Consider the following 17,504-nt stretch of genomic DNA (forward strand, 5'->3'; position numbering starts at 1 on the left):
AGAAGCAGTTGTTCCTCTAGGCATCTTCTCTCATCAACCTAAAGAAGGCTGAGGCTGCTGCAGAGCTGGCTGCAAGGGAAGCGGAATTTAACGCCCTACAAGAAGAAGCAAAACATAAGGAAGCCACAGCAAGAATTGAAACAGAACTAGCGCAGAGAAAGGTAGAGTTAGAACAAATGGAGGCCAAGAAACAGATAGAAATGGCAAGAGCGAAGCTAAAGGTGTATCAAGAGGTCGAATTCGAGGACGATATTGACTCAGTTGAAGATGATCCCCTGGACACTTCTCCAATCCAGATAGACTTTGAGAGAGAAGCAGCTTCCTCACTTCGGCCTCAAGAACTCAAACATTCACCATCAGATAGAAACACTCTAAATTCAACCGCGCAGCCCGCTCAACAGCCTCGGGACACACATCAATTTCCTGTGGAAAGTGAAACCATCCATCCCGTATACGTTCAACCGCAAGCATCATCAGCAAGCGTAGATACTGTCACCTTGATTGTCACAGCGATAGCTGATTCATTCAGCACGAGTCGCCTCCCAGCACCTGAACCGACCATCTTCAGCGGCGAGCCCATCCTTTATCCGGATTGGAAGTCGTCCTTTCATGCCCTCATACACCGAAAGAACTTACCGTCAAGCGATAAGATGTATTACTTGAAACGATATGTGAGTGGATCTGCCAAAGAAGCTATTAACAAACTTTTCCTGCAAGGTTCATCAGAAGCCTACGAACGAGCGTGGAACATTCTAGACGAGAGGTTTGGTCATCCGTTCATAGTAACAAATGCGTACAGAGACAAGCTACGAAAATGGCCCAAGATCGGTATGAAAGATCACCAGTGTCTTAGAAGATTTGCTGATTTCCTAACAAGTGTAGAAACTGCTATGCAAGTAATCGAGAATCTAAAAGTCTTGAATGACTACATGGAAAACCAGGAGCTACTCACCAAATTGCCAGACTGGCTTGTTTCACGGTGGAACAGAGAAGCCACAAGAAAAATAAAAGAAGAAAAGAAGTATCCAGATTTCAAGACCTATTTCATCGTGTCATGCTGTGAAGGAGTTGGAAAGGGCAACAGACAGCACTCACAAGGAACCAAAACCGAATGTCAAAGAGAAAAGGTCTGTTCATAACACCAAGATGACGGAAGAAAGTTCAAAGGAGCCAAACAGAACCTCAAAGCTGCAACCGCAGTGTTCATTCTGCAAAAGGACTGACCATCTGTTGAATGCATGCATAAAATTGTTATTGCTCAGCTGATGTCTGGATGTTTTTAGTTCTTTTGGCTTGGCCACTCAGAATAAATTCACAAGAAATAGGAAAAAAAAACCCCAACAAAAGAAAAAAGACCAGGTTCATTCAGTTCCTTGATCAAGTTGTTTTCCAGCACACCGATCGATGACTGGGACTCCAGAGCACATTGTATATATTGGTCATAAAAATGTAACACTGATTATGATAAAACCAAATGTTGAACTTGATAGAATTTTAAGTGATCCCAGCAATCCAAGCAATCATTGCTTTCTTAACCTGTTTGTGTGTTCTTAGTGCCAGGTTTTCTGGAGGGTAGCAACTGGTTTTCACAGGCGAGCCAAACTATTTGAACTGAACTTCTTTATAAGAAAAACGTTCAGCTAGATGGTCAAACCAGGTGGGCACAATTGCCCTCGCAGCTGGTCAATTTGCCCAGTGTCCAGCCCTTAATGAAACCCCTGTTAGTGTCTTTATGTGTTTATTAACTAAAGGTTTTTTAATGAAATCTCCTGGGGAGTGTATTTAAAAACTGAACAATAAAACACAATATGAAACCAAAAGCAATTAAAGGTATATTAGCGTGCAACCATTGAAGAACAGTGTTTTCTTAGGATGGGGTCTCAAAGGGGTTAGTTGTGAACAGTCAAATGCTCTATAATCAAAGGTCAACCATGAAATAAGCAAATTAATTTCACTTTCTGCTGTAAATCTACTCACTCAAAGGGTAACAGATTGCAGAATTATGTCAAAATACAACATCAAGTTTAGATCAGGTTAAATATGCCTATATACAAACTTGACACTGGTTCACTAGGTTTTATTTCCACTCATTTGACAAGCTAGGGACACAGGGGTCAAGTTGGTTAATCCCTTTGTTGAGTAATTTTTTTGTTAAAAAAAATACCTCTTAGTCAGCGCTTCGGGCATGTTATGGACGGGTCAATGGATGAGTGAGTGAGTGAGAGATGTATGTATGTCACACCAATCAGATTGGATCTACTATAAACAGCCAATCAAATTTCTTGTTGTAAAGGTAAATGATATGTGAGAAGATTCAATCCCGACACAGTTTAGAATGCCCATATTTACTCTTCTATGAAAGAGGAGAAGTATTCATATATTGGGCTTACTTCAACATTTTCTGTGGGTTAGGCTGAGGATTTTAGTTACGAACGAGATGAGCCTTGAGGTTTGAAACAGTTCGCGAGTTAGTAGTATGCAAATGCAATGAGATATTTTTATTTTTAGTTACAAAGGTAACTTGATACTTCTGCTTTTCACAAGGAGTCAATTCAATTAGAGGTCACGAATCGTTGCTTCTTAAGTTCTTAGGACATGTTTTAGAGGAGACGAGACTATTTAGATTCGAAACAGTTCTAACGTTTACAATAGTAAGTGCAGGTGATGATTGTTTTGTTCTTGTTGCATGCAAATATAACAAGATATTTTTATTTTTTAGTTACAAAAGGGTAATTTGACACTCTTGTTTTTCACAAGGGAGTAAATCCAATTAGAGCTGACGAATCGTCACCACTCTTTCCCACGAGATGTTTGCTATCTTTAGTTACAAATGGTAACTTAACACTTTTGTTTTTTTATATGGGAGTAAATTCAATTAGAGCTGACAAGTTATTGGCTATTGTTCCCAGGATATTAAACAAAAAAAAGCTTTCATTTCTGGACGGTTTTTATGTCTCTGCAGTAGCAGTTTATTTTTTATTTGATGAGCATTTTATCACATTCTTTTCAGTCTGATATTTTTAAAGGTAAAAAGTATCAAAACTGTTCAAATGTTCTTTGAAGACTGTGTGGCACCAAGTTAAAGTGCAATTTAATTAAATCAGACTTTCATTGTGTCAGAGACGTTTTTTTTTCTCTTTCTTTCTATTTTTGGTGAAGTAGTGTTGTTGCGTTGTGTTGTGTTGTGTTGTGTTGTATAAAAAGGATAAACTTACGACTCGTATACAATGTGAAAAGGTCTCTTAACTTGAGTATTTTTGAGCAAAAATTCCTCTTGGGGGTTGGAAGGGCTATGTGATCGGTGAGTGACGGAGTTATACAAGTGCATGTATCACACCAATCACAGTGTGGGTTTTACCAAAGAACGAATCAAAGAAAAAAATGAGATGGTATCTACATTAATCTGGAGACATGTCAGATCACTGTAGTTTGTTCAGTCAAACATTTTATGGCTTACTATTTAGCTATCTTACCATAACCGATGTAACATCGTATGTACATCATAAATTCCCAGTTTCTTTCTTGCTGTACGTCGCAACCAAAAAAACTTGTCAAATTGACCAAATCATTATTGTAAACAGCTCCATGAATGCTCCTATCTCTGAGACTTCACAAAAAAAAACCAAGAAGATTGTTTAGATCTTACAACCGCGCTTTTAAAAGTTAACTATTTTGGTAGCACTACAGTCACAATGCAATGCACATTCCAAAGCAGTCCTTGATGATTCATTGATCTCTGTAGACACCACATCACTTGATCAACACAACCTGTATTATTGTACCATCAGTCGTAGCCGTTGTGAAATCTCTGATGACGTAATTACTTCCGGCACAGGTCATGATATGGGATCATGAGTGACCCGAAGAAAAAACAAAACGAAAAAAAAAAAATCAGTTTTGAACCTACTTCTGGCAAATGTGGCACACTGGAAGCTGAGAAAATTATTTCCAGCCATTTTTCAGCTATTTTCGTCATATTTCCCCTCAGGAGAGTTTTGTAAAGTTAGCGAATTACTATGCAAGCCACCGTAATGGTGGTTGTCATCTGTGAAATGTTAATTTGCTTAAAAATTGCGGCCAAATCTTTCAGAGATGGAAGTCAGGACATTTGTAATGCTACAGAAAGTAATTTGGGACCAGTTGCTGATTTGTAAGGCTGAAATTATCCAGAAGTAAGCTTTTTGTAACTTGAATATAACGAAGGCCACGCGGTGAACAAATTGAATAAATTATTGGCTCTTTGTACTATCTCGTTCTGTTTTTTGTTTCGTTCTCTTTTGGAGCCTGCTGAGGTCATTTTTTTGTCTAAATAAGCTTAGAAAAGTTCGAAAAATATTTTCCTATTCAATTTTCAGCTCTCAGGCAATAATCTTGGATTTTTTTGACCGAAACGTCGGTTCGTGTTATGTTCATGTGTTTCCGTCGCTATAGACGACTGTCGCTTGCTTTGTTGACTCAAGCAATGAAGCGAGGTGACAAAAAAATCTAATTATATTCAGTTCTGGTTTTGTTCGATTTCATTGAAATTTTAATATGATGAAGCTGGATTGTTAAGGAATAGATTTTACCACTGCCGATATGAGGTAGCTATTAACGCTAAAGTGATATATCGCTTCGAAGTCAGGGTTTTGAAGAGATTTTTTTGCGAAGCATGGGTTTGGCGTGACTTTGTAATCTGAGATTTTTGTTGACCCTGAAGAAAAAAATATCCAGAAAAGGTCATTTTATCGATGATTCAAACGAATATAAATTTATACATGTTCCAAGCTGAATTTCTAGTGGAAAAACATATTTTTGACGAGCGCTGGGTGTTTGATTTTTTTCCCGCGAAAGTGTCGACCAGGAAATAGTCTTAGTCTGGAACTTTCTTCAGGATATGTATGGGTATGAAGTTACGAAGTCGAACACTATTAACAACAGCTTTCTTTCTTGAAAGTCACGATTAAATTTAATTATATTTTCCCTTGAGTAAAGGGCTAGCAAAGAAGTCACACGAGTCACATAATTCAAGAATTGCGTTCTCCACGGCTATCTTTAGTATCGTGTTTTTTTTTTTCCTACCAATGATGTAGTCCTTGCATGTTCTGACATGTTCTTTGCTTGGCTTGCAAATATTTAATTTTCCTTCCGATCTATGAACTCGCTGTGATGAAACAGCCAAAGAATTTACTTCATTTGCCTAAAACTATAAGAAATACATGCAAAATTGCAAATAAATTGATGACTGTCGCTTCTTGCGAAATAAACTTGCAAAGTAAACACGATCTTATTCATCATGTAGCGAAAGTGAAAGCTGCAACGTCAACACATTCCATGGCTGACGTAATACCTTTTTTTAGCTTATTTATGATTCCCTTTGAATGCAACGCTTCAATAAAACCAAAAGAAAATATAGTTCGTACAAAATAAAGAAAACAATATCCACAACATTGTCCTTGTATTAATATTTCAACAGCTTTTGGCGAGTAAACATCACAGGTTACATGACTCAAAATTTGGCCAAGTGGAAGTTTGGGTCTGGTCTCCGACAAAACTAAACCATGAACCGCGCTCAGCCCATGGCCGCGCGGTTAAAAAATAACTCTTGCACGCTTTGCATGCCTATGTTCTTCATAGCAGTGCAGGGATATTCAGATGAAATGATGCAAATCAACCTATCCGGTTGCTAAGAATCAGATATCATCTCTTCCATTCCTATGTTAGCGTTGAATCCCAGAAGTATTGGGGACAATGCTTTCTAAATTTTGTGCTGCTAACAATCTTAAAATATTTTTGTTCCTATTAGCTCAAAATGTGGGAATATGGTTTTGAAGTTGTGAAAGAAGCATAAAAAATTATTAATATTTCCTATAATTTTTTTTCTAAAGAGTTGTTACTTTTTTTGCTTAAGGGAGAAGATCAATCTTGGGTGCATGGACGCTACAAAAGCCTGCTCAGATTGTCTTGAGCTCCAACATTGAAAACATTTTCTTTTACTTTCTTTTTTTTTGGTGAAGAGTTGTGAAAGTCTTGTGAACAACTTTGATGATGTCAAGCATACAACACTGAGTGAAAGGGCAGCTCTGAGGGAGGCAGCAAGGTACACGTCATTTAGTAATTTTCCTTGAATTATGTTTTAAGTACTGTAGAGTCATATATATAGCCTGGGAGCAGGCTCACTTGTTTGGGTAGCATGTCGCGGGCAAGGGTGGCGGAGCTGCAACCGCAAGCCGGCAAAGCTGGCGAGAAGAATGGGGCGAGGAAAAGTGAGCCTGCACGCGGGCTATTGATTTTTGAATTCCGCCCCTCGCAAGGTGTCAAGTCGGTATTTCACATGTGTCAGATGACTATCCAATAGGAGCGAAGCAAAATGTAAACAAACATGACAGCGCACTGCACGTGGAGACTTTTGTGGAGGATGGTCAAACTACTTCATGGACGGCGCAGAAACCCCAAAGAAAGCTTTGAAGAAAATCGTGGATCGAGCAAATGATTGTTGCCGAATGTGCAAATGTTCTTTTAATGTTAAGTATGGAACAGGAAAATCTGGTCGTATGTCCACACAAAATTTATACATAGCCTCAAATTGCAATGGCAGCTGTGGTATGACGGCTCAACTCTACTTTAAGTTCCTCCTTATAACACAATATGAAGTGCCCTTCATAAACACGAGTGAAGCGACAAAAAGGTTGAGTGACTGAACAGAGAACGGCAAATGTACAAATGTCAAGAACTGTAGAAGTCATGTAGGCTAGTCAACCCGATTTTACACTAAAGGCAAAGAAAACATGCAGCCTGACCTTTATTAACATAACAACATAGCTGTCTTGCAATGACACAAAAAAGTTGTTAGAGAGTAATTTCACTTCAACTTTAACCTTAGAAGGTTACTGTAGACCTTTAGGGGTGCCTTCCTGAAAATGCCTTTTTTATGCACTGCTTTAAAGAAAACCATGGTAAAATATATATCATTGTAAAGCTAATAAACTGTAGATTCTGAAAATAACAATATATTTTGTTTTGATAGGAAAGTGCAAGCCTTTAAATGCAAAAATGACCGTACTTGCTAAACTGAATTACCAGCCTTTGTGTTACCGTGAACATCCAAACTGACTGGACATTATTAATCAGGAGATGATGGGCTAACAAAGTGTGTGTGGCTTTTTCGATATTTCTATTGGTTGCGTAGGAAATCCCTTTTAAAGTTGGACAATAGAACATTTTCTGACTGCTGTTACTCAATGAGATGTCACAGGAAAAATAATCTAAATATTATTTCGATTTTCGCAAAAGCCTCACACACTTTGGTGTGCTAATATTGGACGAAGATTTTGTTAAAATCGGATAAATCTACATACCCTATTAATTCATTTGAATAGAGGTAATTCGTGCAAAAATAAACCTTGAGTTTTCGGCCTCGAAAGAAATTCACAGTTTTCGCACCTCACTGAAGCGGCTGTCAACCTGGCCATGCCGCCAACCAATGAAACGCAGCTCTGAACTCCTGGTGGGCTACAGTAACACTTCCTGGGAGTGAATGTACAATGTTTACATCCACAATATATCTTACATTGGGAGTAGCGAAGTCTGCCGTGAAACATTCAGCAGCTTATAAACTGAATCAGCAGATAAAATTTATGGTAAAGAAGGAAAAGGGAAAAAAGAGAAATCATGATAGCAGAATAGCCTTGAACAGGCCTACTGAGTCAAGTGAGGATATATACATGTTTTTAAAAAATTCTAAACGCGTATTTCATCGGCCTGTTTGTTTTACTAGAATGTGGAAAACACTCTTCGAAGTAGAGGAAAGAAGCATTTGGAGAAGCTGCTTTGTCAGATATCAGTGATTAAAGTTGTCGTTAATTCCGTGGCAATCAACTTCTGTGCCAGAAGAAGCTAGAGCAGCACATCAACGAAACATTCGTGAGCGGATCCTTGCGATTTGCGCTTCCGTTAAAATGTGGGAATGCGGAGACCGTGCAAAATCGCCTAGTCTATCACCTAAGAGACCAAAACAATCAACAAAAGCGCAGATTTCTGTGCAAGAAATTGCAAGACGTAAGGGATAAACTTAAAAAAACAAAATACGACTCTGTGGATGAGATCAGTTGCTGCGAAAATTGTTGCTGCTCAAGTCAAAGGTCGACACATTTTAATTGGCTTATGGCAGTTTGCAGTTCATTGACTTATATTAAAAAGTTTCGTTGTTGTGGATAACTCGTTTGTGTTTTAAGTTTTTAAAATAATTTTGTTTGCAAAATTCAGATAAAGCATGAAGTCTTGAATTTGGTGCAAAAAAATTATTTTGAACAAAATAGGCCCTTTAAGGTCTAAAGTAACCTTAATACATTCTAGAAATACTTCATGGGTGAGTGGGTGGGACATGTCAGGTAATGGCAGATGCCAAAACAAAAGCTGAACCTCGCACAAGCCACATGACTGAAAACCCCTCACACACTTGTACTCAGACTCCCAGCCATGTGTGAGATAAGTGCTTTCCATTTCGTTCATTCCTCAGCCAGCGGAAAACCACACACAATATTTAGGGAGGAAGCCACATCAGTCTTAGCTGGTTTTCATGCAGGTTCTCTATCCTGGTCGAATTGATATTTGTAGATGTTTTTTTTTGTGGAAGGTAGAAAACCGTAGAACCCAGAGAAAAACCCTTGGAGCAAGGCAAGAACCATCAACAAACTCAACCCACATATGACACCGGGCTGGAATCGACCCTAGCCCACATTGGTCGGAGGCGAGCACTCTCACCACTGTGCCGTCCCTGCTGGGTTTATCATTCTCTAAACCTACTCCACTTTCTAGACAGAAAGCACAGGTAACCCAAGCTCAGTATATCAATGTCATACAGTGTAAGAGTTCAACCTTAATTAAATATAATTATGGACTGTAGTTGACAATTAGACATGAACTTCATTGTAAGAGATTGTATGAGAAATACTGTTGTCGCTGTAAAGTGTAGGAAATTGGCAATAAAATTTTCCTTTAATCTTACCTAAGTTGTTTTCTTGTCATTCCTTATGATTCTACAGTATTGGAGAGCAGGTCGGTTTTCCACCCGAAGAAGTGAAGCGAAGGTTGGAATTTCTCTCAGGACTGGGTGTGTTTTCAGCGGCGAAAAATTTCATCAAATTTATGCCACATGATATTTCCACAAGAAACGGCTTTGCTGATAAATTAGCTAACTTTTCCATTTTTCTTGTCTCTGCATTCTGATATTTGAGGCTGCAAATCGCCGATTAAGTGCAGTATTCCATGATGTGACTTCCTGCTGCCAGACCTCATAAGCAACAGAATCCAACGACAATTTGAAATCCTGACCCCCTTGGCACTGGTCATTTGTACGGTGACAATTCAAAACTAAGGAGAGTTGGCCACAGTAATATTGTAAGAAGGCCTGAAAGCTGATGAATAAAGTGTGACTTAAAGCAAGAAGATAAGATAAACTGCACTTGTAAAAGAAGACAAGAAGAACTGCATTCGTAAATTTGACTTGATTTTTCACCACTGAAAGCAAACCTGGTCCTAAGAGGGATTCCAACCTTTGCTTTGCTTCTTGGGGAGGAAAACCAACCTGCTCACAAAAGGTCTTAACCTGCTGCTAAGAAGCTTTTAACACTTTAAAATCATAAGAAACGACAAGAAGACAACTTAGGTGAGTTTAAAGGAAAATTTTATTGCTAATTTTGTGCAATTTGAAGTGACAGCAGTATTTCTCATATAATCTCTTACAATGAAATTCCTGGCTAATTATTAACTACACTTGGTATTTTTAATTAGGGTTGAATGCTTACACTGTACTTCGATATTGTGATGCTCACATACTGAGCTTGGGCTACCTGAGTGTGTAGAAAGTTGTTAAATTGAAAACAACAAGTGCAAAATTGTGCTGTTACTCCAAAACTCAGTTTGTGAGCGGTGGAACTGAGATCCAATTAATATATCCCATCAGAAGTCACAGTTAGATCTAAGACCACTTTCTAATAACCCTTATGTGTGATGACGTCACGATTTCTTTGGTAACTTCAAAGCGAGGCTTGGTGATGGTGGTTTCGTGGGAATATAAAAGAAACATATAGGACACATCGGACATGGCTGTAGGAAATTCGCCTAAAATCACTCTTTCTGAGGATGATATCAATGGTTACTTCAGGGGAAACACAACTGGTAGTTGTCCCTCTTGTATCATCAGTTACCATTGGTTTAAACCCCAGGAGGATACTAAATGAGTTACCTGCCTCACCCTCACCCACTCCACCAGTTTCCTCTGCCCATTCTACCCCACCAATGAGAGGTAATGTAATCAGTTCCCCATACCATCCCAAACTGTTCAGACCACCCCATCCCATCATCCCTCTAGCCCCTTACCACTAACCCCTCTCAATTATTCACCACCCTGCCCTACATTATGCACTGGAGCTAATCTAAGCACATGAATGGATATGCCAATCAAGCTTCCACTACATGATTCTTCTGTTAATGAAGTTTCAGTTCCAAACAATTTGTCTGAAGAAGCCAAGCTCCTATTGAACAGCACAGTAAAGGTGAACTTTCACCAAGCTGCTGCAATAGAATCTTCAGCTAGAGAACAGTCTGAAAACATTGATTGGTTAAAGTATAGACAATGCCGACTGACTGCCTCAAAATTTGGTGGAGGGCTTAAGAGAAGAAAACAAGATTGTTCCAAACTTGTCGAGAGACTGACAAATTCCCATGGAAAATTAAAAGTCGGTTCACTTTATTATGGCCGTGACAATGAAGACATTGTAGCTGATTACTACTTACAATACCAGGAGAGGCATGGACACCAGGGAATCAAAGTATTCCCCTGTGGGCTGATTGTTAGCCCAAAATATAGTTGGCTTGGGGCTTCCCCTGACAGGATAGTTTACAATCCTAAGAGTGACCCCTCTTACGGAGGACTGGAAACTAAATGTATAGAGTCTGGTAAGGGAGTGACTCCCTTACAGACATACCAAGCCAATTGAGAGCCACAGTTTGGGAAAAAGAAATCATTCTGTTTAATCAAAAATGGTGAGATCCTTTAACTTGTCCGAAAACATCATTACCATCATGAAGTTCAAGGCCAGTGTGGAGTTTCAGGCCTGAGGTGGAATGACTTTATGCTGATGACTGATTTGACCCTTGGTGACCAAGGAATACATCTTGAAAGGATCTATTTTGATGACACATGGCATTGAACTTCACTACCAAAACTAACTGATTTCTATTTCAACCACATCATTCCCACATTACTGCAAAAATCTTAATTACTGTAAAAAATCATAAAATTAAAGCTAAGAAATGTAAAATCTACTGAAAAATTCAATCTCTTATCAGAATTTTTTCAATCTGGTGTCATACCCATTATCAGGCTCAATCTCAGTCATTCTCAGTGCCTAGTAGAATGTGATCTCACCTATTGAGCTGATTGGAAAGATTCACAGTGACATATATTTTGCTGAAAACTTAACTCACTAGCAAAGGGTATTAATGCCTGGGAATAAGGCTGACCCACTGGACAGTTGTTAAAAAAAAATTTTGTACTTGGCAACATATTTCTACCTATACATATGAGACTGTAATCTTGTAATATATTTTTGTAGAGTAATTAAATAACTATGGAATTCTGTAAATTGCACTTTTCAATAACATATTACTGTTTCAGTATATACCAGACCTGTGGATAGCAAGTCCCAATAGATAATAATTAGCCATTTTATTTTTTTGAAGATTGAAAAGCCAATCAGTCTGAGAAACACTACCCACTTGTATGGTAGATGCCAACATAAAATACACTTAAATAATAACAATGGTGGTCAGGTGGTCATGTTGCTGATTTCCTTGTCGTCTGACACCAATGGTGGCAGAAAGCTTGTCAACATCGCACAAACAAAGAAAATTTGATTAATAATGCCAGATGATCACAATGTGATTGGCACATAGTCCAAGATATGATAATTTTTGATTTGCTCGATGGCTTGTTCAACATGAATGCAAAACTTGGCAATGCGTTGAGTTTCCACAAGTTCATCTTCCTCAAATTGACCTTTCCCATTTAAGAGGGAATGTTCAACTTCACACTCATAGGTGCAAGGTCATCTGTATTTCAAACCCACGATCTGCCATTAACACATCACCCTTAGCCCACTCCTCGCCAAGTATGCCAGATTTCACTGGCACTATCACCACTGATTCCAATGAGGGACTTCAGGGTGTTGTGATTCTTGTACGTCGAGAATGTAAGCTGCTGAGCCTCAGGTTGTTCGATATAAATTTTGGTAGCATCAGTGATGCACCTTAATGTACAATGTAGGACAAAACTCCCTCACCTTTTCAAGTAAGTTTGTCAATGACTGCTTACGCATCGGCCAGATTTCTACTTCTTTAAAGCGGTGAAATGTGGCATTAACCCAGGTGGTGATAATTCTTGACATGTGCGATTGAGAGAGCTCAAAATGAACAGCTAAATCTTGTTCAAGCATTCCAACATGCAGCCTGGTCAACACCAGAAGTAGCTCATCTTCAGTAGTCAATTTCCTTGATGGCCGAGGTTTTGAACCTCCCAAATCTTCATTGTTGGAATTGGCATTACTTGATGATCCCCAGTAGGTCAGATTGTTCATTCCATTGCCCAAGAATTCCAAAAGGCAACAAAACTGTTCTTCAGTAAAACCGGTATAAAATTTAAAAACCTGTGGAACTTGCCGCAAATTTTTCACAGAGAATCTCTTGGTTTCTAAGGCAGCTTGGGCAGTTTTCCTTTGGGCAGTTTCTCTCTCCAGGGATAACTCCAATTCTTTGATTCTTGACTGTTGTTCTTCAGACTCCTTGATCTCGAGCTCCATATTGTCATTTTCACATTCTGCCATATCATCTGACGGGTTGTTTATGTATGAAAGTGGCTGCGTAATTTCAGTGAAAGCAGATGGTGCATAGTTTCTTGTGCACTAAAATCTCGCTCTCCTAAACTTTTTATCATAAGTTTCTTTATTACCTTCTTAGTGTCATTTTCAAAACCTGATGACTTGATAACAGTATTGAAAGTATCTTTTAGTTGCAATGAGTTTGGTTCACCCTTTGCAGCATATTTTGCAAGATATTCTATGCAAGCATGATGATCAATGATAACCTGAATGTCACAATTAGCTCTCCAGCCATGAATTTGAACTCTTTGATGGTTATTCAGTCGTGTATCATTTCTTTTTGTAACAATTTTAGCTCTGTATTGAACTGATTTGTCTTTGGTATGGATCTTTTCAAATTCTAATCTGGTTTTATCACAGAGATCAAATGGGTAATTGAAACGACACTTGAGATCAGATTCATTCTGTTTGTGCTTCAGACAATAATTGGTACTGCAACGTGTGTGGCGCTGGACAGTATTCAATAGGTTTACATAGTCATGACATTGTTCATCGTGTGATAAGTCTAAATAATGCAGTTTGCATGGATGCACACTTGGTTTTGACCAGTTATTTTGACAAGGAGGGCTGGGATTCCATGTTGAAAGCAGTGAATCTACATAGTCACAAATTGTTTTTGTTGCCATTTTGTCTTTTTGAATATCCTGCAAATGTTTCTGTTCTTGTTCACAAGAGTCTTGTTTTAATTTTTGTTCAGCTAAAAATCCTTTCAAGGCCACCTCAGTAAGCTCACAAAGACCAGGATCATTCTTTAATCTAGCTGTGCCGTGGCAATGTATGCTTCCTCTAGCTTGGAATTCATATCTGTACCAGTGCCATTCAGCCCCAAGAGTACCATACAACCAATGCTTTATGAAACTTTGTAAGCGTTGATCAAAAAACCAATCAACAATGTGTGGATTGTCTATTACATTTTGTCTCCTTTCCTCATTGGTGCAATCATGTGGTTTATTAGAAAACGATGAATGCAATTCTGGCCAATACATGTCTGCAGATGAGAAAGTAAAAAAGATGGTTGGGGTTCCTTTGGTGGTTATTATTGATTTTAATTCATCTCGCCGTTTATGCCAGTAAGCGTTACTACCTGTAATGTTGCCCACATATCTTGATAGCTTTGTCATAAAATTCGTGGAATCATTATTTGATCTCATTTCATGCAATTGCTCTATGGTGAGATGAGCATCATCTGGATTCTGTTTGATGGACACAGAACTTTGTTGTAAAGTGCGCTTTCTTTGAATCATATTAAGCGCCCAGTAGGAAAAGCGTGGATGTTTTGCAAAATGATAAACCCATTTGCCATCTAAGAATTGTCCAAATTTTAAAAGATGTTTAATGCTTTGAGCAAAAGGAACATATCTGTTTAAACTGGGATTAGTTGGATCACCTTTTCCATCAGGAAATAATGTTGGAAATGCCATTGTAGCTAAATATGGTGTTGTATATTCATTGAAAAGTTTATTTTGAATAGATGGCCAATTCATAATTTTCCCTGCTATTTCCTCTTGAATTTCCTCTTTTTCCTGTTTTCCATTGTGTTGAATAGGAAGAAAGCTACTTGTTTCAGTGTCCTTGTTATAGACTACATCTGAATCATTATGTAATTCAGTCTCAATTAAGGAATCTTGATCTTAGTCGTTGTTGAAAAGATCATCCCTTTTTGTTTCAAATGTTGGAAGTTGTGATGGTACACCATCATCAGGTAGACAGTTTAAAGCGTCTTGATCAATTTTAACATCTTTGTATTGAGGATTATGTAGTGTTAGCCAATGCAATGCATCTTCAACTTTATGCCTTCTGACAGTGACTTCTTTGCAAGAGTTGTCTTTTCCTGTCATTTTTATGAGAATAAAAGGAATGTCTTTTGGGTAACGAGGCAGTGATTTGGCAAGCTCTTTAACATCTTGAGGCAAATTGATACAGTGCCCAGAATAACCTCTTTGTCCTCCAGGTTTTATAAAAACTCTCATTATTGGGAGAGCTCTGGCTATTAACATTTGCTCAATTTGTGTTAAACCTTGCAATTCCTTAGGCACTGGAGAAGGTTTCATATAATTCTCCTTTGAAAATTTTTTAGGAACCTGCTTATCTCTTAAACAGTTGGTACACACATAGTTAGAAAGTGGTTTTTTATTACTGCGAATTTTCGTTTTCTGTGGCCAGGCCTCAAAGCAGATTTTACATTGGTAAATAGTATAATCTATGATCTGTGAAATGTTGTCATTTTTTTTAAATGCCAATTTATCAATCATAGTTGATGTTTTCAGGAACTTTTCATGTTTACAACTTTTGTTTTGATTGTCTTGCATCTTTTTTAGTTTAGAAGAAACAATCTTTTGCTTTTGAATTTTTGATTTGTTTTTTGTGTGTGAGCAGTTTTTGTTGTTAGCATACAATTTTGGTTTTTTATCTATTGTATTTTTAATTACTGGCATTGTAAAATGAAGATTTTGCTTTCTTTGATACACCATATTTGCTACTTTGTCATCATATTGTGATGTGTTTGGTGAGTTAGAAGCTTCTTCATCATCAACAAGCCTAGCTTTTTTAGGATGTGTTATCATATGTTGTGATCTATGTTTCCTTTTTTGGCTTTGTGGTTTAGCAGCTTTCTCTTTGAACATGCATTTTGTCTGTCTTTGCTCAATATAACATGTGTTTTTTTAAATTTTTTTTGCAATTGTTTCTTCCTTATCATAGTTACAGATACCATCTGGCTTGGAATTCTGAGAAAACTGGTGTTTTAAATCTGTGACACAAACATCTTGCACTACATCATAGTGAATTCTGTTTGAGTGGTTCAAATAGATTGAACAACTATTTGCAGGTTTTTTACCACCAATCATGGTTCTTGAAAATTTCAGCCATTTATGTGTTTCCCCAAATTGGGTGTAAACAAAAATGTCAGTGGATAACAGTGAAGCTGCACTGAAAATTTCTATGTCTGTTCCCCAAACTCCATTTCTAGTCATATGAGAGTTTGCTAAATAACTGTTTAATGACCTATTCATGTGAGGTAGCAGGAAATGTTCAATATGATACATGTGATTTATTATTTGCGCTCTCATTTGAGTATGATAAACTTGTCTACCAGATACAGCGTATGATAATGCTCGAAAAAGACAATTTCCATCACCTAATATGTGAATGAGTTTTGAGGGTTTGCCAAGCAGCTTAGAAGGCTTTAGACAATGTTTTACAGCTAATGGGAGATTAGTGATAGAACACATAAATTTCTGTGAACCTTCATCACAAGGGGTAAACATACAAGTTGCGGAATCAACATTAGGCCCAGGGTTAGTTTCAACATCATTTGCAGGCGAATTTAAATTACTATTGGTTACTATGATGGTACCTTCTGGTTCATTATCTGAAGAGACAGATGGTGAGTTAAAGGGAACTTGACCATCAACCAGTCTAGCTTCTTTAGCATGTGTTATTTTTTGATCTGATTCAGGTTTTCTTTTTTTGCATTGCGGTTTAGCAACCTCCTCTGTGAGCATCACCTTTGTCTGTCTTTGCTCAGTATGGCACGTGTTTTCTGATAGTTTTTTTTAGTAACAATTGTTTCTTTCTTATCATAGCTACGGATACTATCTGGCTTGGAATTCTGAGAAAACTGGTGTTTTAAATCAGTTACACAAACATATTGCACTACATCATAGTGAATTCCATTTGAGTTGTTCAAGTAGATTGAACAACTATTTGCAGGTTTTTTACCATCGATCATGGTTCTTGAAAATTTAGGCCATTTATGTGTTTCCCCAAATTGGGTGTAAACAAAAATGTCAGTGGAAAACAGTGAAGCTGCACTGAAAATTTCTATGTCTGTTCCCCAAACTCCATTTCTAGTCATATGAGAGTTGGCTAAATAACTGTTTAATGACCTATTCGTGTGAGGTAGTAGGAAATGTTCAATATGATACATGTGATTTATTATTTGTGCTCTCATTTGAGTATGATAAACTTGTCTACCAGATACAGCATATGATAATGCTCGAAAAAGAGAATTCCCATCACCTAATATGTGAATGAGTTTTGAGGGTTTGCCAAGTGGCTTAGAAGGCTTTAGACAATGTTTTACAGCTAATGGGAGATTAGTGATAGAGCACATAAATTTCTGTGAACCTTCATCGCAAGGAATAAACATACAAGTCGCGGAATCTACATTAGGCCCAGGGTTAGTTTCAACATCATTTGCAAGCCGTATCAAATCAGGAATGTAAAATCTGTAAAGATATATTTGGGTAAGCCACAGGTGATTGATTTGCATAAGCTCAAAACGATGAACAAGTGTTCTTAAAACAGGTAAGTATATTGCTTCCATGTAAAAAAGTAAGACTAAGCAACTCCAAAACCTTCCTTTAAAGCATTCCCTACATTCTCGTGCTTTCAGGTAATTGCAGTGCATTCCAATAACTATTCTGTGCTGCTGAAGAGAGTTACCCATTATGTTCAAGCTATATATGTTCACATACCTTAAAGCTTGCACTACTTTACAGCTTCTGAAAGAAAGTTTCCAAAAATTGGCATGTTACCACAAGTCCTTGTAAAAGGTACAATTCTTAAAAGCGAATATCAAGTTTA

General features: G+C 37.8%; 1 protein-coding gene and 2 pseudogenes across 2 annotated transcripts in view; 1 reads left to right on the top strand and 2 right to left on the bottom strand.

Annotated features, from left to right (window-relative positions):
- The window catches only part of LOC110055154 (dihydropyrimidine dehydrogenase [NADP(+)]-like), a 234,894-nt gene that overhangs the window by 18,076 nt on the left and 199,314 nt on the right, over nucleotides 1-17,504 (top strand). Inside the window, exon 3 of one of the 2 annotated variants that reach the window (XM_089286667.1) lies at nucleotides 5,997-6,079. The exons of the other annotated variant lie outside the window; for it this stretch is intronic. Coding sequence (XP_089142793.1) covers nucleotides 5,997-6,079 — 83 coding nt within the window. The remainder of the gene's footprint in view (nucleotides 1-5,996; nucleotides 6,080-17,504) is intronic. 2 annotated transcript variants of the gene reach the window in all.
- Nucleotides 11,899-12,881, bottom strand: LOC149114037 (uncharacterized; annotated as a pseudogene).
- LOC149114038 (uncharacterized) lies at nucleotides 12,881-16,420 on the bottom strand (annotated as a pseudogene).

The sequence above is a fragment of the Orbicella faveolata genome, unplaced genomic scaffold (genome assembly GCF_042242905.1).
Source record: "Orbicella faveolata isolate gen_17 unplaced genomic scaffold, um_ofav_v1 contig_14, whole genome shotgun sequence".
NCBI lineage: Eukaryota > Metazoa > Cnidaria > Anthozoa > Scleractinia > Merulinidae > Orbicella > Orbicella faveolata.